Source organism: Athene noctua, chromosome 2 (assembly GCF_965140245.1).
Source record: "Athene noctua chromosome 2, bAthNoc1.hap1.1, whole genome shotgun sequence".
Taxonomy (NCBI): Eukaryota; Metazoa; Chordata; class Aves; order Strigiformes; family Strigidae; genus Athene; species Athene noctua.
The window spans coordinates 121,410,554-121,434,263 of record NC_134038.1 but is presented as its reverse complement, the minus strand read 5'-3'; the positions used below and the strand labels follow the sequence as shown (position 1 = coordinate 121,434,263).

Below are 23,710 nucleotides of genomic sequence, written 5' to 3'. Positions count from 1 at the left end.
AAAGCTAACCATGAGAAAATGGCTATCAGGCAAACAAACCTATTCCTAACAGCATTTGAAATTTTAGAGAAAGGAAAAATTCCCCTGGTTCAATATCACCAATTTTTTTTCTGACCAAAAATACGCTGTTGTCACTAATACTGCCTAATACTCTATGCCTTTTTCTTCACCACTGAATTTTAACTGCGTTTCTTTTCAGAGAGAAATTGAGGTTGGTCTCTGTTGAGGATGCATTTGTAGTCTCCTATGCACCCTTTCACAGTGCATGAGGGGAGGGAGCAGGAAAGCCACAGTCACAGCCCACTCCCATGTGTGTGTCCTCCTGCCTCTGGCAAGCACAGGACAGTGGTGAAACTCTGGACCTGCTAGCTTGGTTTTCCCTCTGGGACTGGCATCAGGCAGTCTGCCCTGTCCTCCCTTTTTGACCCCAGTTCTGCCACCATAAATAAGACTGCAGATCTGTGTAACTCCTACATGACTGTGTCGTGAAAGGTGGTGTTCAAGCTCACTTCCTTGGGTGGCTGAGCAGTCTGTAGCCCCTGTATTCCCAAAGGTGTTCGTCCTTCTTCCCCATTAGCCCAGCTGAATCTGTTAGTAGTTCTGTCTAACCAGGCGTATTTCTGCAAACCTTTCTGTCTCTTTGACCTTTGTATTTTTCTGTTTACCTTTATGTTACACAGCCAACCAAATTTTCAGCACCATCCCAGGAATATTAAAACAAAGTTTAATAATCATCATCGTTATGGAAGTTTTCTTTGCTCTTAAAACTATATTTTTTCCATTTTCACTTTCATCTTGGCTCTTTCAGAGCCTCTCAGTCAGTTGAGTAATTCCTCTGATGTTACTCTGAGACACAAAAACATAACAGCAGTCATATATCTGTGACTGTATACACAGATTGATTAATTTTGTATTCAAAGTTTATTTAGAAATTGTAATTGCATTTACCCTTCTGTGCCCAGACTTCTGTATTTCTTCTCAATTTATCCCTAAACTTGTTTTGGTTCCTGACCGCTGAATTCCCTTCAGTCTGTAAAAAGCCTTCAGGCAACGGAGCTATCAGCACTACATTCATTTGTTTCTCCAATGCTGTTTTAGCAGTGCCATGAGACTTCTCAATGAGGCAACTGAGCTTGGCCATATTCCAGTGGATGCCTTTGAGCACATGGGCATTTTCTTCCTGATAGTAAACCATTCAAATCTGTATTTTCTTTTTTAAGGCACTTTGAATAGTTCTATTTTCCATCAAAAAAACAAATTGCAGTGGTAAATCTGTTTTAACTAGTACGGAATAAAGAGCAAAATGAATCAATGTCATGCCCTTGACTCAAAACCCACTGACTCTTCACTTCTACACCTCTACCTGTATTTATATATTACATTACCCAGTATGTGCACATCAGTTTGTGTAATACATGAATAAAAAACAGATTGATTTTTTAAAATTATATAAATTCAATTCTAGCTTCACATAGCATATCAATGAACTGCCATTATGCTGGCCATATTCTAGCTCTGTTTCAATTTTTGCAAAGTTCGAAGATAATCTTCCTAAGCTTGGGAATTTTTTATAAGCCTTCTCATGCTGGTAGCCTCCTCATGGCCTCTCCTCCTCCCTGCTCTCATAAAGTGGCACTGCTGCACCATGGGGCTCAGGGAGACCTGCAAGGCTAGAAAGAGACTTCAGTATCTTCCATGTTGTTGTGGTTTAACCCGTCAGGCAGCTAAACACCACACAACCACTCACTCCCACTCACCCAGTGAGATGGGATAGAGAATTGGGAAAAAAGAAAGTAAGATCCCTGGGTTGAGATAAAGACAGTTTAACAGGACAGAAAAGGGAGAATAATAATAGTAACTGTTGTTATTAATAGTAATAATAATAGTAATCATAATAAGAAGAATATACAAAACAAGTGATGCACAATGCAATTGCTCATCAGCTGCCCACCAATGCCCAGCCAGTTCCCAAGCAGGAGCCCTAACCCCATCTTTCCCCCTAGTTTATATACTGAGCATGACATCATACAGTATGGAACATCCCTTTGGCCAGTTTCGGGTCAGCTGTCCTGTCTGTGTTTCCCCCGTCCCCTTGTGCCCCACAACATACTTGCTGGTGCAGTGGGGTGAGAAGCTGAAAAGTTGTTGACTTAGTGTAAAAGTTGGTTTAGTTTTTAGTTGCTTAGCAGCAACTAAAACATCAGGGTGTTACCAACATTATTCTCATCCTAAATCCAAAATGCAGCACTATACCAGCTACTAGGAAAGCAATTAACACTGTCCCAGCTGAAACCAGGAAATGTGTAGAGGTTTGTGGATTGGTCACAGTCCAAGCCTTAATCTACAGTGCATTTGTACTTGGGAAAAGTCCACTGACTTTAGTGAAGCTGTTGAAGCTCATGGAAATGTGTTAGTTCAAAAATACAGTTTGATGAAATAAAGAACGTGGCATGAAAAATATTAGTGTGAAGGCTGAGCAGGTCTGTGATGTTCAGTGTATAAATACTTTCTAGCACCTTGTGACTCCCAACTAGAAAAGCAACAGGTCAGATTCCGTATCTAATCTGAGTATATCACTAACCCGTGGTTTTAATAGACTAGACAGTAACAGTGTGTTAAAATCAAACATCTACCAGTTTCCAGAGCACTGGTGCTTGCAGGTGCTGTACACTTTCCACTCTCACAGAAAGCAGATACCACAGGGCTTGGTCCATAGGGAAGGGGTAGAAATCCCCTAAACTGTTGTCATTTGGCACCCACTCCAGACCAGCAACCCTCATGGTGGATGATTCCTTCCCTGGAGGTGCTGTTTCCCCCAGAATGCAGAGGGAGCCTACTTAATGACTTAAGCCTGATTAGGCTAGCGGCAATGAACCCAGTCTAATTCAGCAGAACACTTAAGCACAGCCACAAATCCATTGCTGCTCATCTAAGCGCATGGGTATGTGTTTCATTTGATCATCAGCTTGTGCAAAAGTCAGTCTGACATGCATATGTTTACATTTCAGAGCAAGCTTAGTTGAGGGCTAGGATAGTTTGCTGTACTGCAGCCTGGAAAGCTGATTTTAGGTCTAGGCAATGAGTCAATGGCTGCTCAACACAACCACATTGTTGGTATACTGCAGCTATGACCCATGGGGAAAGCTATACCAACCCATTTTATTTAAAAAAATTAATTTAAATGAACAAGTGTTTTCAAATTGTCCATGTATCATCAGTGAATCATGGCTCAAGAGCAATCTGAACTTCTTAAAAATGTCTGAATATTGAAAAAGTCAGTGGGCATCATGAAAACTTGAAGCATTTCACCCAAAATGGTGAGATATGGACATATGAAAAATGGAGTCTGGAGTGGAAACTTAGGCAGTCTTAACCATAGCAGTCAGGACTCAATGAGAACCACCTCCTGGGCAATTTTTAAAGCAGGGTTTTTTTAACTTCTTAAGTTGAACGTACATGGTCTAATCTTCTCTGTTTCACAAAGTTGTTTTAAAATTGATTTTAATTTCTCAAAGTGTTTGTTGTGTACAGAGCCCTTCAGTATGCAATGGAATCCCACTGACTTCATGGCCTTTAAGTGAAGGAGACGTGTGTAACCATTGTGTGCATCTCTTTCCCTACAGCTCTGTGCTGCCTTTATTACTGTTGAAGCCAAATACTCCCTTGACAAAGCCATAGGGATTACTTCTCTGCTCTGTGGTCTTCTGTAGACTATATGTCTTCCTTTATTCTTTAAAATCATGGATACCTAAAAAGCCCTGTTAGATTTTTATCTCCTTGATCTTTTTTTATAGTGTTACATCCTAAGCTAATGGTACTGTAGTATACATAAAGAATTTCCATTTTTTTAAAGTCTAGCAGTCTGTAGTTAAAATTAGTTTGGACAATATTGTTACAGCTGGGTTTGAGTTAATACAAAATCAGATTCTTGGTGGTATAATTTGATATAAAACTATTTCATTATCATAGTCACTAGGATTTAAATTAGAATTATAAACCAACACTGGCTCAGGAGTTAAGTCCTATGAGCTAGAGAAAATTAGGCTGATTTGTTCTCCAGTATATAACTTCGACATTTTATTCTGTACATACAGATTAACTAATGGTTTTACTAATAGCCCAGTTCTGATTTTAAGCTGCAGTAGCTTTATTTATTAATGGGAGTTATTACAAGCTTTCACTGGCATGAGATCACAATTAGGCTTCCTATCTTAATTTCTCTCAGTATATTATTTGGCCAGAAGTTACATAGCAGAAGCACATCACGCTGGATGCCACAAACTAAATTAATTCTCTAGGGGATAATTTTTTTGTTTCAGTAAATCAAGTTCATAGCTGAATCTGTACAAACAACAGAAGCTTCAGGTATGCATCAAGGACAGAATTTGGGTCCATCATCAGCTACAATTGTGTATTTAATTTTCCGGGAGTAAATCCAGATTAGAGTGATAGCTGTTTCTCTAATTGACTATAGTGACCTGATACGAAGCCTCAAATTAGTGATCAGTTTCCAAAAAGGCTATGAATAGAATTACTGCCTATGTGGGACTACTTGCTTAAGGGCTTGCAAGAGTATGGCCTTTTATACTAAACTAGATAAGAAATAATAATTAAAATAATAATGTATTTTTTTCAGAGTCACTTTTCTGTGAAGAAAGGAGCTGCGGCCTTGGGTATTGGTACTGATAGTGTGATTTTGATTAGATGTGATGAAAGGTAAGTAAAGATGCCAAATACAGCTCTTTTTATCGGTACATAAAAGAGGATCTTCAGGTGCTCAGAGAAGCATATAGGATGTAGTCAGCAGTTGGTATAATTCATCGTAGTGCTATCATCTTCAGTAACCTTACACTGATTTATCCCACTTGAGAAACTGGCTCTGTCAGAAGCTTCTTTACGAGTCAGTTTTTGGAGCTCATAAAGCATCTTAAAAGTTCCCTTCCTCAGGCATTTCTGATGCTTTTTTTTTCCTTCCATCCTGAAGTGAAACAAAATATCAAACTAACAATCATTCTTTACAGTTCTGCTAAGTAACCAGGAAGAAGCTTGTTTTGGTCAAATAGAGCATTTAGAGGCTCTCAGATTTTGATCCATTAAAATGAGCTGAAGTGGGCCTTTTATAGCAGTAAAATATTGAGGAGCATTTGATAATGTAATTCTATTCCTTCATGTCCCCACCATCTTTCTCAGCTGAACATCAGGTACCTAACTTACAGGTCCCATAGGCTCTACAAAACCGGTGGTAAATAACTTCTTGCTTAGCTTACCCAGCTAAAAGGGTTTGGTTCTCTTATGAAAACCCATTTTGAGAAAATGGTATATTAACATTGAGAAAAGGTATATTAGCAAAATCAACATGTTCTGATGACGATTTTTAATATTACAGAAAAAACTTTCTATGGGACAAAAATCGATAGAACAAACATTCTTGATTGTACTGAGAATCTTTTCGGTAGAAAATGCTCTTACTATGAATCCCAAATATCATTGTTATAAGCTATTGAATTATTTATGGATCTAGCATAAATGGAAGATTTTACTGCTATCAAAATACTCTGCTCCCACATGAGAAGAAGAGTAATTTACAGTGCTAATCACAATGCCTGCATATTGAATTATGGACATTATCTCTTTATTAACAAAAGACTGATCACACCTTGAAGAGGAATTAATGACAACATCAACACAACCAACACACATCAAAATAAACCTTTGATTGTTTCTATTCTCTAAAGACAGACATGGATCAGTGAAGTCATGTCTTCCTTTTCTTGTGCAAATTCAGTGTGATGATTTTCTGTGAAGACCACAATGCTTACCCTGCCCACCCTGAAGTAAACAGAAGGATTATTGTGTGTCTCACCAAATCCCAGCAGACACCACTGGGACAAAGCAGGTTGTTTGCACAGGATGTGGATTGGTGCTGTGGAGATGACCCTCTGTGAAGATGTGGACCTGTGGGAGGGTGAAGGAACACCATGAGATCTTTCTGATGTTTCCAGCATGACCTGGTGGCTCTTCTCCATCCTGACCTACACCTGCCAACTTTGCCTGCTTTTGCTGTATCATGGGACTGTGTAAATGTGTGGTGAATTTTAAGCCAGGAGAACATGCAGAAAATCATGTTCTTGCTGATACCACAGCCTGGACAACCATACATCTCCATTGCCTCTTTTACTGCCACTCAGACATCTTGGTAGCAATAATGTATTAGCTGCAGTTTTGGGGTCAAAAGAGTTCAGTCTGGTGTGGCAGCACTGAAGACTGTGTACAGATGTAAGCAGACTTCGAGAAGACTTTGACACTAACACTCATTCTATCCTTAGTGTCCTTTTGCTGCTCGGTCTCTTCTGACTCACCCAGTAGCCCTCCTGCCTCTGATGCTGCCTAACGCATCTCATGCGACCCCTGACACATTATCTGGGTGAGGTTTGTCTAAGCATGCAGGTCATCTGAGCTCAGGTGGTATGTGAAAACACTGTGCAAGTAAGCAGTGCTGTTGGCTAGTTTGCTAGATTTGGATGGGAGGGTGGGGGTGTTCTCCAGCATGTGTTAGGACTATATGCAAAACCAGCTTACTGCTTACTCCTTGATACAAGCTTGACATTGCTTGGACATTGCACTTTTCTGGCCATTAATTCCTGTATGTATTCAGTGTGGCCAGGGGCTGGATAATTACTTTCCTTGGTAAAAATTGGGCAATGAAGGGATCTGCCCAGTTCTCTGTGTGTTTCTATGCACAAGTTCAACAAATAAGAAACTGTTAAAAGACCAACATCTAAACTGTGTTTGAAGAAGGAACTCATTGCTTTCCTTTGGCATGTGTTTTTTTTCTTTATTCCTCTAGTGATCCCAGAAACTGTTTTTGAAGATAAGACAAATTACTGCTTTTCTGTGAACATGTATATGTAACTGGGGGGAACTCACAATGAGTTGAATACTCTTTAGACCTTGAACTTCTGCAAGAAAAATCAGGGATAATTTTTACACTTGTAAATGTTTCTATTTTCAGTTATTCTTTTAGTGTTTAGTATTTTGAACAAGTCAAATGCAGGACAGTTTTTGCAAAAACTTAGTACAAACCCATTTCCACTGAAATAATTACTGTCTTATTGTGAGCTGTGTAAGGATGAAAACTTAAAATACCTAGCAGTATCACAAGAAATGAATAATATATTTTTATATTTACATCCATCTCAATGTCATGAAAACATCAGGCTTTTTTATGCAAAATCAATACTAAAACTAATGGTTTTATTAGTTTCCCTGAAGCTACTGTTTTGAGCTTTAGTAAAGGTTGTTCTATTTTTATAGCAACAGGAAATCACTGCTTAGTGAAAGAAAAAAATCTGAAAAAGTCTTTTAAAAAATAATATTAATCTAAATGGACAACATTCAAAGCTAGCAAAGACTTTATTCCTGTAATGTGAGGAGCTGTCATGTTTGTATTGCTGTTATGTGTACTGTTTCTTTAGATAGTCTTGATTGCAGCTGAAGCAAAGAAAACCTTAACCTCAATATTCAGTATCAGCACTGTTTTATCTTGCGCCTAATTAATTTACAGGGTTTCATAAATTAGCTTTCAAGATTTATACCACTGAGTCTGAATCTCAGGTAAATGGTTCATACTAAAGGTGTTGCAAATACAGTATAAAGTCAATATAAAGGGCCTCACAGTGCATTTAATGATTCTAGACTGATAGCTTCTTCTCATAACCTGGTTCAAATAAATGTGAACATGTAACGTACCAAACTGTGGAATAGTTGCCCTGAAACGAGTTCATTCCTGGGATGGAAACACGGAGATGACTGCTTATACCAGAGCTGTGTCCGCACAGCTCAAGGCCATGCAACTCAACTGGCAGTTTCTGTGCCTGCTGAAATGGGACTGTAGGATTTGGCACCCAGCAAGTTTGTTGGGACCCTGGGCTGAGCCTCTCCCTGGAAGCCTGGAGCATATTCCCAAACGGGGCCCAGGAGGATCTATGGAACAGCATTAGTCTTTAATGGGGGTGGCTATAAGATAACTTCTCTCAGTTACCATCATCGTATTCATGCAAACTGGTTGACAAAATAATTAGGGTAAAAACTCAGACTAACGTACAGAGTCCTTCTGTGCTTTTCAATGCTGCGTAAGCCTTGGGCAAAAAAACCACTTTATTCCTTATTTGGGTTTCCTATTAAGTGAAGAAGTAACAGCAAGAGATGATTGCAAGGTCAGATTTCTGATATAACTCTCTCTTGCTGCAGAGGGAAAATGATCCCATCAGACCTTGAAAGAAGAATTCTTGAAGCCAAACAAAAAGTAAGTTTACTAGCTTTTCTGCTTCAAAAAAAGAAAAGAAAAAAAAAAAAAAGACTGATGCAGTTAGTTGTTTTGCTTTCCTTGGTGAAACACATTAACTTTTGATTTGTTTGGCTTGGTAAAGCCCATTAACTTTTGATTTATTTCTCAGAAATGTAGCCTGGCAATTAGTGAGGCAAGAGTTGCTGAGAAAATAGTTTAGAGCTACTTTATAAACTCCATGAGCTATCTGGCTTTTTAAAAATATTTTATTCTGCACAACATTCTCCAGCCTATGATGCAGTTTCTCAGCTGAATATTGACAAAAACAGAGTAATCATTTGGGGAATTTGTATATATTTTAATGCATTGAAAATATTCCTCATAGACTCATGAAGTCAGTGGAAGATAAACATCCACACATCTCTAAAAATGCACTACTTTTGTATGTGTTCGTTAACAGAAGTTAGAATTAAAATACCAGATTAAAGTATGCAGTGAGCCCTGTGCTTTCAACAACATTTATGTAAATAGTCATTAGACACACAGCATTCAAAGCTTATTAATAACACAAATCTGCATTAAAAGCTCACTTTTTCTAAGAAAAGCAATGTGGTAGATAAAAAGTAAGGCAAAATGACGATAGAGTGCCACTCAAACCCAGTGACCATTGCAGAAGGAAGTTTAGACCTTTTTGATAGTTCAAGCCCCAGCTCTTCAAAAAATGTAGCCACTCTTTACTTTTATTGCTCTGAGTATTGTTTATGAAACAATCAGAACTAGAAATAACTTTAAAATGAAACACTGATATAAATTATGGCAAATGCCATGCCTCATAGTGCAAAAGCTATGTGATGGACAGTGAGTGCTCCTCTGTGAGGCATAGCATTTAGCAGAGGGAATCCAAGAGATAGTCCCTGGCTTCTGTGGAGATCGCTGACTTTTCCTCAGAAGAGCTGTCTCCCTGCTCTGCAGGAGGGATGGGGCTGGAGGCAAGCCCCACGCCTCCCCTGTTCACTGCTCTTAGGAGACACCCCCAGAAAAGATGCTCCCACTGACAGGACTAGGCCACCACACATTGAGACGCTTGCTGGGATAATTGCAATGCTGCCCAGGGCACAGTCCACCAGAGAGATTTCTTGCACAGTGGTGCCTGGGTGAGGTTTGTTTTACATGACATCATCCAGAGCAGACCTTTTTTGTTTCACACAGGTGGTGTGGAGCAGTATTGTTCTTCCTAGCCTTTACCTGTCTTATGCATCCTAATAAATGGAGGGTGCTGGTTTGGAAGTTTGCTGCCACCTTAAGGTAGAAGCTGTAATATCACTAGCATCTAAACTAAGAGAAAACCAGTATAACGTAGCAGGGATGTTCTCTAGTAGATACCTGTGGGCTCACTGGAGTCAGCACAAGGGGAGTTGGCGCTGCTGCAGAGGTTGCAGCACTCTCACCTTGCCAAATGCCTCTCTGCTTTCTTGCAGGGATTTGTTCCCTTTCTGGTGAGTGCCACAGCTGGGACAACAGTGTACGGAGCGTTTGATCCTCTCATAGCTATTGCAGACATCTGCAAAAAATACAAAATCTGGATGCACGTGGATGTAAGTATCATCTTACATGGGGGACTGGATTACAAGGTGTATTAGCATTAATTTATTTATTTTGGACAGTGTCATCTTGTACAAAATCTGTTCTGTTTGGTTCCCGTAATTAACATCCAAGTGCTGACTTCCCGCTACTCTGAAAGGCTCAGGTCAGGGGGACTTTTTAGGAGCTGTGACTGTGATACTTTTAGCAACTGGGACACTTAAGATGACCTAGTTTGTGTGCTTTTGGTCTTCAGATTTGTCTCTAAATGCCATTAGTACAAGAAACAAGTAAGAACCATACTGAGCGCTGGCTCAGCTTCTGCAGCAGCTGCAAAATAAATACATAAGGAAAAGGCTACATTTGTCTGGATTAAAGTACTGCAAATTTCTGAACAGGTTAATGCAAACGTTAGAGAAATCTATTAGATTGGCTACTTAACTTTATCTGGGCCCTTGCCAATAAATCTTTCTGAAGGATCATCTTTCAGCCCTAGAATGGCTTTTGTGTCATTTTTGCAAATCCTTTCTCCAAATAGGCTCAGTAATTGAATTTCTGTAGTGCTGGGTATCTTGCTTTTGGATTACTGTGTCAGCCAAAATCAGTCCAGTTCAAAGAAAGAATTCATATTTACCTTAAACCGAGTTACTCAGTCACATGAAACTCCTGCTTGTCCCTGATCTCTGTGAGCAAAAGCAAATGAGTAGGCGCCAAGCAGTAGTGTTCTGAAATACAATGAGAACTCACCAGAGCAGCAGAGATACCAGTCTGGTTTGTTATCATCACTTAGTCACTGAAAGAGAAAGGCATCTTCCCCAGCTCTGCAAGTCATTAATTACAGCATGGGGCAGCTTAATGTGTCAGTGTCAGAGGAGGTGGCAAGGGAGGGGTTAGCAGATGAGGAGGGTAGGCACTCATATTATGGGCTATAAAATGCTGCTTCCAAGCTACTGGAAGAAAACTGTTAGCACAGCTAATGCCTCAGGCCCCATCTGCCTGGTCATTTTGGAACATGCCACATCAGCAAGAAAAAAGAAAGGGCCGCAAACTGATGTGATCACACAGATGTCATAATGGAGAAAAGCAGAGTTCTCTTCTCAGTACGATAATGTGTTTTACCTTCTAGGGAGCATGGGGTGGTGGGCTCCTGATGTCAAGAAAGCACAAATGGAAGTTAAATGGTGTTGAAAGGTATGGATTACTAGTGTTAATTAAACACATTTATTAAATGCATTTTAACACACTTGTGATTACCATGGCAATGTCTGTAAATAAAAACAAAAAATCAGTGTTATCTCCAAGATACAGTATGAAGAAATTGTGCAAACTGCCCTTCCAGTTGAAGTAGCATTGCTAAGTGCCTTTGTTCAATGCTATTGTAGTGTGACACTTAGTTTTGTAGTACAAACAGCAGATATTTCTTGTTTGCTTTTTTGTTCCTTCCACCATACATCTGCAGGTCCAGAGTGATTTCTGCAGCATTCTCTGATTCAGCATCCAGCAAGAATTAGCAATTGCATTGCTCTAAGAAATGAATCTTGGAGGTCTTGTATGCTGAAGTCTTAAGTATAAAAGGTGGATGCACCTGCAGTTTGGAGAGGTGTCCTGGCAGTCACTGACCACTGCTCTGTCACTTCTGGAGAGAATAGCGCCCTCCAGGCTGTGTTAATGTCATCTTCTCAGTAACTCTGTGCCTGTGTATGTACACAGGTGTATAGTCATGAGCTCACGAACATGACAGATACATACAGATGAAGAGAAGCATTGCCAGTCCAGTTCAGAGTCTGGAAGGACAGAGCTTAAACTAAAAACAGCTGCTTATTCAGAAACTTTTAGTTAAGCTGTGGAACTTCTCAGCATAGGATGTTAAGATTTACCTGCATTCAAGGAAAGACAAAGAAAAATCATTCGGGACTTCTGTGAGCCACAAATGAGAGGGAACTCAGAGAGTATTTAGAGAAACTTCATATATGATTGCCCTGTTTTGTATTCTTCCCACCTATTTATACCTCTTGCTAGAGACAGTATACTGGGCTAGATGGAGTCACTTTCACATTTGTGTATTTTCTGAAGCTCATGCCGTTTGAGAGTAAATTATTACTTTTTATCTCTAAATCAAATTGCTGTTTCTTGCCAATTAAAATTACAAACAACTTTCTCATTCTGTTCCTGAAGATTAAGATACCTTGATGATTTATTTCCTTTCTCATTCATCTCACATGCAAAAATTGGAAAGCAGCCAGTGGTTCTATGAATTCCATTTAGTTAAGACTGCTTCCAGCACTCCAAACTTAAATACCATGCATTAAAAGAACATACATTCAAATATCCAGCAAATTAGAAAAACCTACCCAGTTGCCAGTGAGGACAGAGGATGAAATAAAAAGTTTGCCTCCCACATCACTGTCCAAATTCTACTGGAATGAGAAGTTCAGGTTGAATCTACATTGGAGAGTTTTCCAAACAATATGCTTTAGATCCAGAACAAAGTGGATTTTATCTAGTGCTTTGATAAGCACCATCTCTGTATGTTTGGCAATAAATACATGAAATCTGTCATTTCCAGTGCTGCTCTTCTACTTGATGGACACAGCAGCTTATTTCAGTTTGTTCAGATCTCAAATGTGAGTATCTTTAGAGCAGACTTACTAGACCCAACTTGTATTGCCATTCCTGTTTCATGGTAGATATCTGACTACAACCCAGTCATTACAGGTCTGGACAGAAGAGAATTGGAGCTGGTACTTGTGTTTGATAGGGAAGAAAGCTACAAGGAGAGAGCATTAAATGGAGCACTCTCTGTTCTGTGTACTCACATCCTTCTGGTAGCAGGCAGTCCAGCAAAAATACTCCTGTCAAAGGCAGGAATAGTTGCAGGACCATCGTTACTGTGCCCTCCATTTCAGGCAGATTTCAAGATGCTCCAACGCACCCTGAAGGAAACATGTCCCCTGGTGTCTGGAGCAGATAGGTCTAGCCACCAGTCTCGTGTCCCTCTCCCAGAGGTTCAGGCAGGGGCTGACAGCTATGTGAGAAAAGCATGTTTGCAGCTGAATGAGCACTCCTGTACAGGGTCTGGGCATCCTTCCTGGGGCTGTGGCTAGTCAGTGAATGCACCTCAGTCCATTTTTATCATGGCTGATTCTGCCAGTCTTGAATATTTCCTGTCATCCATTTGGAATCTCTAAGGGAAAAAATGTCCTCTTTTTTTTTCTATCTGTGACCCACAGCCAAAAAATCACATAGGTGCTTGGTGCTTGGTTATTTGGACAGATGTGAGGTGCTTTAAAAAAAATCTGTGGATCCGTGTAGCTTTTTTACTTCAGTGTTTGCCTAAGTCAGCAATTTCTTCAAACACATACTGATGACTGAAGCCCAGAAAAACTGGTAACAAGTGAAGAATGGTGGACTTTTATTTTACATAATTAATTTTTTTCTGTGTGCAATTGAGATGTAATTGGGGAAATAAATGGCCGTAGAGTAAATTAAATGTTTTAGGCAGATAATTAACATCTGGAGGTTGTCAGTAAATAATCCTTTTTCTTGAGAAAACCCATACCACAACTATTACCTAGAAGTCTCTTAAAGAATTTCTGTCTGATTCTGCACAGGCACAGATAAAAAGTTAAAAGTATCATATCAAAGGAAATTCATAGACCTGAATGCATATTCAGAATCATTAGCTTTGGTGGTGTAATCACATGACTGACTCCGAACTGATTAAAAGCTGCCAAATACTCGAAAAGTGAAGCCAAGTGGCCAGATGTTGCCTGTGAAAGACTGTTCCCTACAGATTTTGCATCAGGCACTTGTGCCGTCCCATCTAAATAGCAAAGAGGAAAGCACAGAAGTGCTGCCTGATGTCCATGTGAATTTTGGAGTTGCTTGTTTTGAAGGAGTGGAAGCAATTTGGCAGGAAATGATAAGGACATAGTGCTGTCTCCAAGTCCTACAAAGGAAAACACTGCCAGATTCTAACATGCTCACCTCTGTTCACATAAATGTTACCTGCAGGTGTGTCTTGGGTCCTTTAAGTTTTTACATACCCCAGTTAACTGGTTTATGCTAATTTATACCATCAAAACTCAAATGACTGCACTACATTAAATCCTGTGCACTGTGCATCCTTGTCAGCCTGCCAAATAGGATGCAAAAGTATACATCTATCAGCTAATCATTGTATGTAATAATAATAATAATTAAAAAATAGCCAGTTGAGCATAACACAAAATTAAAATAATAAACTGGACAGTCTTTCATCCAGCCCTTGCCACAGTCCCAAATGCCTCTTCTTGAGGCTGTATTGTGACAGCACCCTGTTTGTTCATAAGATCTAGGCTAACAGCTATTTTTGCAATTAATATGTCGTAAAGGGAGGCAGGATCAGACTCTTTTGTGGAAGGGTGGATCAGTTCTAAGTTTATTACTGTGGTAATTTTGGACCCAGTCCTCCAGTTTTGTGAATTACCATAGCCAAGCTAAAATGAAGGAGCTATGAAAATTTACCATCAGCAGAGCAATGAGAAAAATTACTTTGGGCCAGATTTTGCAAGTTACTCAGAGGCTTAAAGGTACCCAGAAGTATTTAAAGGAATTTTTAAAAATGCCTATATGAGCGGCTCACTAAAATGTTGCTGAAACTGGGATCAGTGGGAAGGAATCTGCTAGTCTGCCAGCTTCCTATCTGCATCTTTAATCAGCCGTGCAACTTTAGAAAGTTCATCAGTCAGGTGGGTGTTTTTAGGAAGTTTGCCTCATGTTTATGAAGTATAGATCACTCCCCAGAAAGCTGAATACTGATTAAGTTTAGTGGATAGAGCAATTATCCTGTGGTAAATTGCCAGGGTTGTTATCCAAAACCCAACTAGAGTGGATTAGGTCCTTTATGAAGGCATTGCTTTCCTAATATTAGCCATGATTATTTTCAGCTTTGCTTGCTCAGAAAAAGAAGAGGGTGTGCATTGCTACATGTTCATTATTATTCTAATTATTTCTAAATGTCTCCATGGCTTTACCACCATAGTACAATGTCTGAGTTTCATGTGGTTTGCTGTCCCAGGGCCAATTCAGTGACCTGGAACCCTCACAAGATGATGGGCGTCCCACTGCAGTGTTCAGCCCTACTGGTAAGAGAAGAGGTATGTCCCAATATACTTGCTTCCGTGATCCTTTCTGACATTTTGTTTCTGGAAATCCTGGATGTTTTCTTCATAACTGTGTCATAGCTAATATTTGCTAATGTGATTAATGTTATAAAAGAAACTGAGAAATAGAATTCTAGTTTCGTGCTCAGGCTGTGACTGCAAAAGGAATTAAAGCATCTGTCTAGCAGAAATGATGGATCCAATCAATGGCAATATCTTTACAGAGTTCTGTGGCTTTCCATTCAAAATGTCCATAGTTAAGTTGTGGGTGCATAACTGTGCAACCCCACTACTTGCTGTGTAGCATAAAATGTAACTAACTGTAGGCAAAGTCTACTTCTCTTGGGATGAATGGTGTGGTATACATGTGGCACAATATTGGTCCAGGCATCATTACACTTTCCAGACTTTTATGATAGATATTTCCACCCAGCTCTGATCCATATTTCCACTTTGGGCACATGGAAATAAAATGGAACACTAAGTTCACTTGGAATAAAAAGTAGACATTTCATTTCGTACTAGAATTTGAATTACCCTTGAAGCCTGTAATTTTCAAATAACCATCAGTTCCTGGGACAGCTGCTATACAACCAGCACTTACTAGACCAGCTATCAAAAAGCTGGTTGCTGTTTTGCTAACAGCTGCACAACAGATTGTATACAAAGTGGTTGCACTTAGGAAGAGAGAAGGTGGCTTTTATTTGCCCTCTGTGTCAGTTCCCTGAGACAAACCCTGCCTGGCTGAAGTTAGTACCATCCTTGACCTCTAGTGAGAACAGATGGCTCAGATTAGGAGAAAGTCAATTCTTTTCCCCCCCTCATTTTACTATCTCAGTTTTGAATTACACATAAAGATTAGACTTGATGATAAACAGCCAAGTTTTGATTCTTCTTGGACTGGAAATTGCAGTTCTAGGCAGTTTAGGTATACCTTAAACTTGGTTGAGGACTTAACTAGAGCCAGAACATGACTTTCTGCATTTTACTTAAAAAGCTAAAAAGGAAACCTCATGCGTTTATGAGCCAGGTTTCTTCACCGTTGGTGGCTTCTGGCCCTCCCACAAAGCTGCCTCTCAGAATGGAACCTTGCAACTCAGAAATAGCTCTAGTTGACTGTTTAAAGGTCATATGCTCTTCTGTCCGTTCAAAGCTTTCTATACCACTTAAGCATCGAATCTGCAGCTGAGGGCTTTGCAGAAAGGAACTGTGCCTACAAAGAAAGAAAACAACGAAAATTAGAATTTTAGAGACAAAGGCAATTAGAAAAGTGGTGTGATATTGTTTAGATTAGTCACCAAATTGGCTTGGTCTGACTCAATCAGAAAAGATGCCTCCCAATGAAAGGAGGAAAAGGAGGTAGAACGAAGAGTGAAAAGCGAGATCCCAAAATGGACTTACAAGTAATGATGCTAGGAAGCACAATGTCCAGCTTTTTTTAAAAAAATGCCTTGGCTCTGGGTGTGGATTACACATTGCTGGATCAGGTACCAAAGTGTCCTGGGCACTGAATGGGATATGCAAAACTTACTCTACCGAGCAACTAAGTCTGGTTTTGTCCTCTTTTTTTGATCTTCGCTTTGCACTTGGACACATACTCCACTGGATTTGGGTGTTTGTAATTTCATGCTGCGAGCAACCCTCAAAACAGTAGTCACATCTGTGCCAACATCACTTTTTTGTGTCTTTGTTTCTATAAGGGATTGATGCAGAGTTGCAATCAAATGCATGCTTCCTACCTCTTTCAACAAGACAAGCATTATGACCTATCTTATGACACGGGAGACAAGGCTTTGCAATGTGGACGGCATGTTGATGTCTTCAAGCTATGGCTGATGTGGAGGGCAAAGGTAGGACTGCCTGCAGTGTGTTTGCATTAAAATAATGCACACCAGATACAGGCTTTTTTCTGTAATCATAATTTTAGAAAATAATCTGACGTGAATTTCCCACATATAACATGAAAGAGAGAACGTTATTATTTTCTGGGTTTTTATACTTTAACAATTTAGCTTCAAAGCGGCACACATGATTTTGAAACCTGAACTCCATGGCTTTGCATAGCATTTGTTCTGTGTAACTGTAGGAGTCTTAATAGCATAAATCATATACTTAGGAATGTCGTTACGAAGATTTCTGGAAATAAAAAGATGTTTTAATGACATTCAGAAATTAAACATGGCAAATGAAGACTGGAATACCTAGTTTCATTGCATGCAGTGGATATTAAGTCATCTTTTGAAGGAGTAGAGGAAAACTCATCAAGATCTGTTCTCTGAGAAATCTGAAAACACCAGCTCTAATGTTTAATTCATCTGTGTTTGTAGAATGTTGCTAAATAAGTTCTTCCATATATTTATCCAGTCTATTATTTCAAGTTGCCTCAGGTTTGTTCAGAGGAGATGACATCACTGTTTTCAGTTCCAGAAAGCCTTAAAGATTCTCATGTGCTTCATTAAAACTCTGAAAACAATTCTGAGACAGATATCAAATGTAGCTGGAGGTGTGGGAGTCTGTAAAGGAGGACACACGTTTCCGTGGTTACAATAGCTGTTGTGCTAACTAGGATCTCCAGAGTGGCAGGCAGTTTTAGCCACATGTCTTTCCTTTACTTCAGGCCTTTCTCCCCGGGCTGTGCTAGCTCTACCCTGTTTTGAAATCTCTGTACACAGAGGGTTAATGACATGGGCTTTTAAGTCAGTTCTGCACGGCCAGAAAAGATTTAGCAGGGACATACATCCGTTACTCAGAGACATTTCTCTTCTAAACCCCATTTTTTTTAGCATGCCTTGTACTGCTTCTTCTCTTCTCACACCTCACTTGTAATATTAATGTTACAAAATAGGATGTGTGTTTCTGAAAGTTTATCTATTCCAGCTGTTTATTTCCCTTCCTCCCTCATAAAGCTGGATCCTTTGTTTGTGGCATCACAGCTGGTGATTGCAGGAACAATTATGATGTCACAGAGAGACCATTATGACTTCTGCCAGAGAAGAAAAAGCAGGATTTGCTGCAGGTCTTAAAAACGCAGCTTCTGAGTTTATACAGTGTCTATTAGAAAAGAAGAGAGAAAAGCAGTATCTAAACAAAATGTGCATTTTCACAGGCATCAGGCGGGGCTCTAAAAGTGTGTCTGCCCATTCTGTGTTTAAAAAATGAAAATTATTCTTGGAAAAGCCCCCAGCATATCACTCGTGGAAGATTAAAATCCCGTCTTCTGAATACAGCAGGAGACTCCCCATATCTGGAACTCAACACCTTCTAGAGACCCTCCTCTGTGCCAGTCCAGTCTGTCTGAAACTGCACTCAGCCTCTCTGCAAAATCTTCCACTGGCACCCTTCTTCAGATGTGTTAGCAATATTTTGCCACGAACCAAGGTAGTACCCGGTGCTTATTTTGCCGAGGTGGCTATAGGGGAGTCAGTGACAAGAGCTAGAGACAAATCAGCTCTACTTAGCAAAGTGTCCTTCATCTTGTAAAATCAGATTCTTAATCTGTCCCACAGAGATTTCTGAGAGATGACTTGCACTGATGCTTTGACAAGTGTTACATTACACGGTCCTTTTGCTCTTTCAGTTCACAGAACAGATAGTCACATAACTTTTTTCCTCTCTCTCTCTCTAAAGGGAACCACAGGATTTGAAGCACAAATTGATAAGTGCTTGGAACTTGCAGAATACCTATACAATAAAATAAAGAACAGAGAAGGGTATGAGATGGTGTTTGATGGAAAGGTATGTATTGCGACTTCTTTTTCCCAGTTGGTCAACAGCACTTGCCTTAGTCCCCTATTGGATGCTACCAACAGATCAAACCAAAGAGCAGGTGACAGAAAGCAGTGTCCCTTGTAAACAAAACCTGTTTTTTTGCCTATCTGTTTCTTCCTCATGGAATCCAGGGACAAGGGAGATGAAGCAGCTGTGCATAAGTTTTCGGTTTGCTCAGTTTCATCACGCTGGCATCTCAGGCTACACAGCACACACCAGCTCTTCAGTAACAAAAATAAGTTGCAGTTTCCTAATAGCAGGGTCTGTTACAAGTGGGGATTACAGTGCCCTGCACAACTCTGAAAGGACAGTTGTGCAAAGTGTTTTTACCAGCATTCTCAGGTGGGCAGCCACAGGGACCTGCAGGGTCATCGCTGAGTTTGGCCTGCTGGGTCTGATGATGAGTGAAGGAACTGGCAGCAGTAGGAGTTGCTGTAACTCACACATTTAGCATCCAGCAAAGAGGAACATAGCAAAGCAGGCAACTGCTGGGAGTTTGCAAAAATACTCAAAATCTCAACTAGTTCTTACTTTATGCCTTTCTACTTGGTGTTCCCATGTAAGTTAAACTAGCTAAGACACTAGTGCATTCACATTGTACAACAGCTAACTGAATCAAACTGACAAGTAATAAATTTCATTAAATGTAAGAAAATCTTAGACTGTCTCATGCACCACCTGTGACTCCTGTTTACAGAACCAGATTCTATATTATTCTGTCACGTAATAAAAGTAAATGACACAGTCCTCACCTCTAAATTATCTGTAATAGAACCTTGCTTTACCACATGATCCCTTCAGCCTCTGGAGGAGACAGCACCTACAAAATCTAGATGCCTCTCCGTAGGGCATAAATATATTTGCACAGCTGTATGATGTGTTCCTTCATCTGACGCCCTGGGAATAAATTGCCTAAAATTATCTTTTCTGCATTAATAATGATGATGACTCTCAGTGGACCACAATAATGAAAACCATTGACTGCTGTCACAATATGATGTATGAGAGGGAGGGAGGGAAGGCATGAACTTAATTGCAATTGAGATATTATGAGCGTTTCTTACTGTGTAAACCATTATTATTCTGTGTTTAGCCTCAGCACACAAACGTCTGCTTCTGGTATATACCTCCCAGCTTGCGCAGTATGGAAGACAATGAAGAAAGAATGAGCCGCCTTATGAAGGTAAGCAGAGTCCTCCAGGACATCTCACAGTGAAGAGTGAAACCATTGCAGGCAGACAATCCCCAGAATGATCTATCTCCCAGGGCGCACAGCAAGGTCACCTCCTAATATTCTGGCAAATGACACCTTTGTGGTCATTTTACTGCAGGTTAGTCTGGCACCACCTTACTCTGATCTCCCAAGTTTTGTATTCCCTTAGTTTGCCTCATCTCTAGAGCACTTACTCCTCTGTGTGTATTTACTGAAGTTACTGTGAACTGCAATCGCTCAACCCAGCAAGTGCGACAAACGCTTATAATACCATGGCCCTCTGGCATATGAAGAAGATGGAAAATGATTGTAGCAGATCTGAGCACTACAAAAAACGTCTACTGTGTCCCTGTCAGCAATTTTGAGAAAGGGGAAAATTCTGCAGTGATTTTAAGACCAGGACAAAGAAACAGGATAAACAGAATGTCTTTTCAGTGAGACATTTACTCCTTAATGGAGGTTAAGGTTTTTATCAATACTGGACATAATTTCATTTTAATTGCTTCTTGTAGCTCTTCATCTTTTTTTAAAAAAAGAAAACTTACTCTGTGTTTTGTTATAAAAATAATAATAAAGATCATGGTAATAATGAAAATAGAGATAATAATTATAATCATCATCATCATCCCCTGCTTTTTTGTTATGCTGCAGGTGGCACCAGTGATAAAAGCCAGGATGATGGAGTATGGCACAACCATGGTGAGCTATCAGCCCCTGGGAGACAAAGTGAACTTCTTCCGGATGGTCATCTCAAACCCTGCAGCAACTCACCAAGACATTGATTTCCTGATTGATGAAATAGAACGCCTGGGACAAGATTTATAATAATTGAGTGTGAAAGTCTGTTCCTGGACCTCTAAGTAGACAATTAAGTTGTCACAAACTGTGCGAATGTATTTGTAGTTTGTTCCAAAGTAAATCTATTTCTATATTGTGGCGTTGGAATAGAGTACAGTTTAAAATCAAGAAACATGGCTCCTTTAAAGTCCTTTCCTGAGTTTTAGAATACCTCCTTAATAATTAGCTGCACAAAAAGCTGCGTTGAAACAAATAAGGAAGAAGAGAAGATACTTAAAATTTTATCCCAAATTTTAACATGACGACTACTTTAAATTAAAAGCAATCAGACTGAATGATGCCAAATTTGCCCACAATGATGACAAAATCAAATTGGGGGAAGTGGGAGGGGGCAGTGAGAAGCAGAGCATACGAGCTGTATGTTTAAAAGCTAAAGTATTTTGCCTTTTTCATAGTATTAGAACAGAATTTCTAATTTACCTATAGCAACATTTCAGATGTATTTAAATAGGTATAGTTTTACAAAAGGAAATATATATATATAAAAAATCCTATTTTGTAAACTATATATATTTATTTTATATGGGTTATAAAACTGCAAGGACAGAAACTGAAAATTAACTGGGATTCTTTTTCTTTTGATGGAGGTGCCTCAAATATTTATTACTGCTTATTTTAAAATATAAGCCCACGTATTACATGCTTAAGAGGTACCAATACCTCATTTCTCCATGTCATTTGGATTGTACATCTCCAGGGTTGATTACTGAAAAACCTCAAGAGTACTGCAGCTCTTAAAACCACTTAATAAGATCAATTACAGTACAACAATAGGATGCTATTATTCCTAATTATGTTTCCCACTTGGCCTAACTAAGCAGATGCACAATCAATATACAGTGCTAACCAAGACTGAAATAAGGTTGTATTTGGATGGTTTCTGTGTTCTGTGGTAAAAAAGCCTATCCAAAAAAAAGTCACATCTGAATAAATGCTTATTTATGCAGACCAGAAGTACACAGAAAATTAAAATTGACTGAAATTCTTACTAAATAAATAGCATGAAACCTCACAGCTACATTAAAAGAGTAAGGACTCCTTACGGATGTACAGGTCTGCAAGGCAAGGCCTAAATTAAATGTGACTAATCTGAGTGACAGGATGAGTAACAAACTGCTTTGTCAGAGGTTTCTCCCATGCTGGACTCTCCTTGTCTGGAGCGGCTTTTGAAATTGCAGAAAAAAATGAGATAAGGCTACATCTGCCTAGAACAGCCCATGTGGAGCCTCACAGCCTTTTTAGAAACCATGGGCACAGCTCTTGCAGAACTCATGTGCTGCATCATTCCTTAACATTAGAGGTGACTCTGGCATGGAAAGTGAAATTTATTGTCTTTTCCCTCCCAACATCTGGAAGTGTTGGTAAGAGTTCTGAGGCTCGGGCCTGTCTGCTTATAACCCTACTAAAGTTTTGGTTTTAACTTCGCCTAAACGGCCAACTTTTGTTTGTAAAGCAATATGGTTTTGCTGTCTCTAAAATACTTGAAGAGAAAAAAAAGCAGTGTGATGTAGTTTTAATTTCATCTAAAATAGATAAATGGAGTATTGATTCAATGTAATATCATGAGGACATAAAGTAAGAGGAAATAAATTGTGTCTGTAATTGTGTTGCCTTTATTATATTGATAGTACTGTTTTGTCACCTCAGATTGAGGCTGTGCACTTTAGATTTAAACTGTACAATGTTGCAAATCAACATGTGTTGCTGTATAAGCTTGTACAATATATTATTGATATGTCATTATTTGTGTGGTAGTAGTATTGACTCGATATTTTAAGAACTGCATTCACGCCAGTCCCTCTACTATATCTTTGCTTGGTATTAACGTCTCCTCCTCAGCTTTTGGGCAGACCTCTCACCTCACTTGGGTGGACTTCCATTGCTACCTGTGATGCATAGTGTTGCAAGTCAAGCTATAGAGGAGATGATACCAGTTCTATCAGGAAGGACTTCAATGCGACCTTTGCTAAACATGTCAAAATCAGCAGACTAATCACTGAAATACTAGTAGAGCGGCAAATTAATTCTTTTTTCTTGCTGGGAAAAAGGCAAGCAAAGACCTTAAAAAGTAAAAGTAGTACAGGGACAATGATGAAGGTGATCAGTAGCCTGGTTACATCTTGCATGTGCAATTCTGTTTTAAAGCGCTAAGTGCAAACAACGTATTATTAGCTGTATGTGCAAATCCAAGATTTACATTCAGTGTTCCAGGAGAACCAACATCTTTTTTCCCACGTTACTGTATTTATTGCAGCCAGGAAAGAGCGGCATAGCAATCTGTTCTTGTGTTTGACCAAAGTATCTTATCTGTGGTGTTGATCTAAATCCAAATAAAAGTGTAAAACATGACTCTGGGTCTTTTCATTAGCAGCACTGATGGGCACTCTGAGCATTTATCACTTGTGCCATTTCGGAGCAAGGCCCCAATAAAGACAATGTTTAATTGTAACTTTATGTGTCTCCTGCTGGATTTTTTTCATGACAAGATGCATTCTGTTAATTACTGTGACATAAAAACCCACTTCTATCCCCAGACCCTTTTTGAAGCAATACGCGGCACCAGCATACAAGAGTAAATCTGCCATCTGGTATTCCTTTACCCTATCTTTACAAGATGGATTTAGTTGCTTTATTCTCCTCAGACAGGCTCAACAATTTTTTCTGTTTTGCTTTGTCTTTTCAGTCCATGAGCACTTATCCCCAAATTAACCGTACACTAATCAGCCTCCAGCACAGCAGTGAAAGCAGGTAGGGCACTTCCCAGGACAACACAGATAAGTGATGGCAACAATTAAAAGGACCATGAAGTAAAAAAAGACACAACCACCAATACAAATATTAAGATTTTAATCCCCGTGT

The 23,710-nt window shown here is 39.5% G+C and overlaps 1 protein-coding gene across 1 annotated transcript in view; it reads left to right on the top strand.

Annotated features, from left to right (window-relative positions):
- The window catches only part of GAD2 (glutamate decarboxylase 2), a 40,991-nt gene extending 17,714 nt beyond the window's left edge, over nucleotides 1-23,277 (top strand). Inside the window, exons 8-16 of the mRNA XM_074900108.1 lie at nucleotides 4,637-4,716; nucleotides 8,251-8,305; nucleotides 9,766-9,882; nucleotides 10,995-11,059; nucleotides 14,928-15,006; nucleotides 16,713-16,862; nucleotides 18,640-18,747; nucleotides 19,874-19,963; nucleotides 20,645-23,277. Of these exons, the coding sequence (XP_074756209.1) occupies nucleotides 4,637-4,716; nucleotides 8,251-8,305; nucleotides 9,766-9,882; nucleotides 10,995-11,059; nucleotides 14,928-15,006; nucleotides 16,713-16,862; nucleotides 18,640-18,747; nucleotides 19,874-19,963; nucleotides 20,645-20,818 (918 nt within the window). The 3' untranslated portion in view covers nucleotides 20,819-23,277. The remainder of the gene's footprint in view (nucleotides 1-4,636; nucleotides 4,717-8,250; nucleotides 8,306-9,765; nucleotides 9,883-10,994; nucleotides 11,060-14,927; nucleotides 15,007-16,712; nucleotides 16,863-18,639; nucleotides 18,748-19,873; nucleotides 19,964-20,644) is intronic.
- Nucleotides 23,278-23,710: the final 433 nt, after the last annotated feature.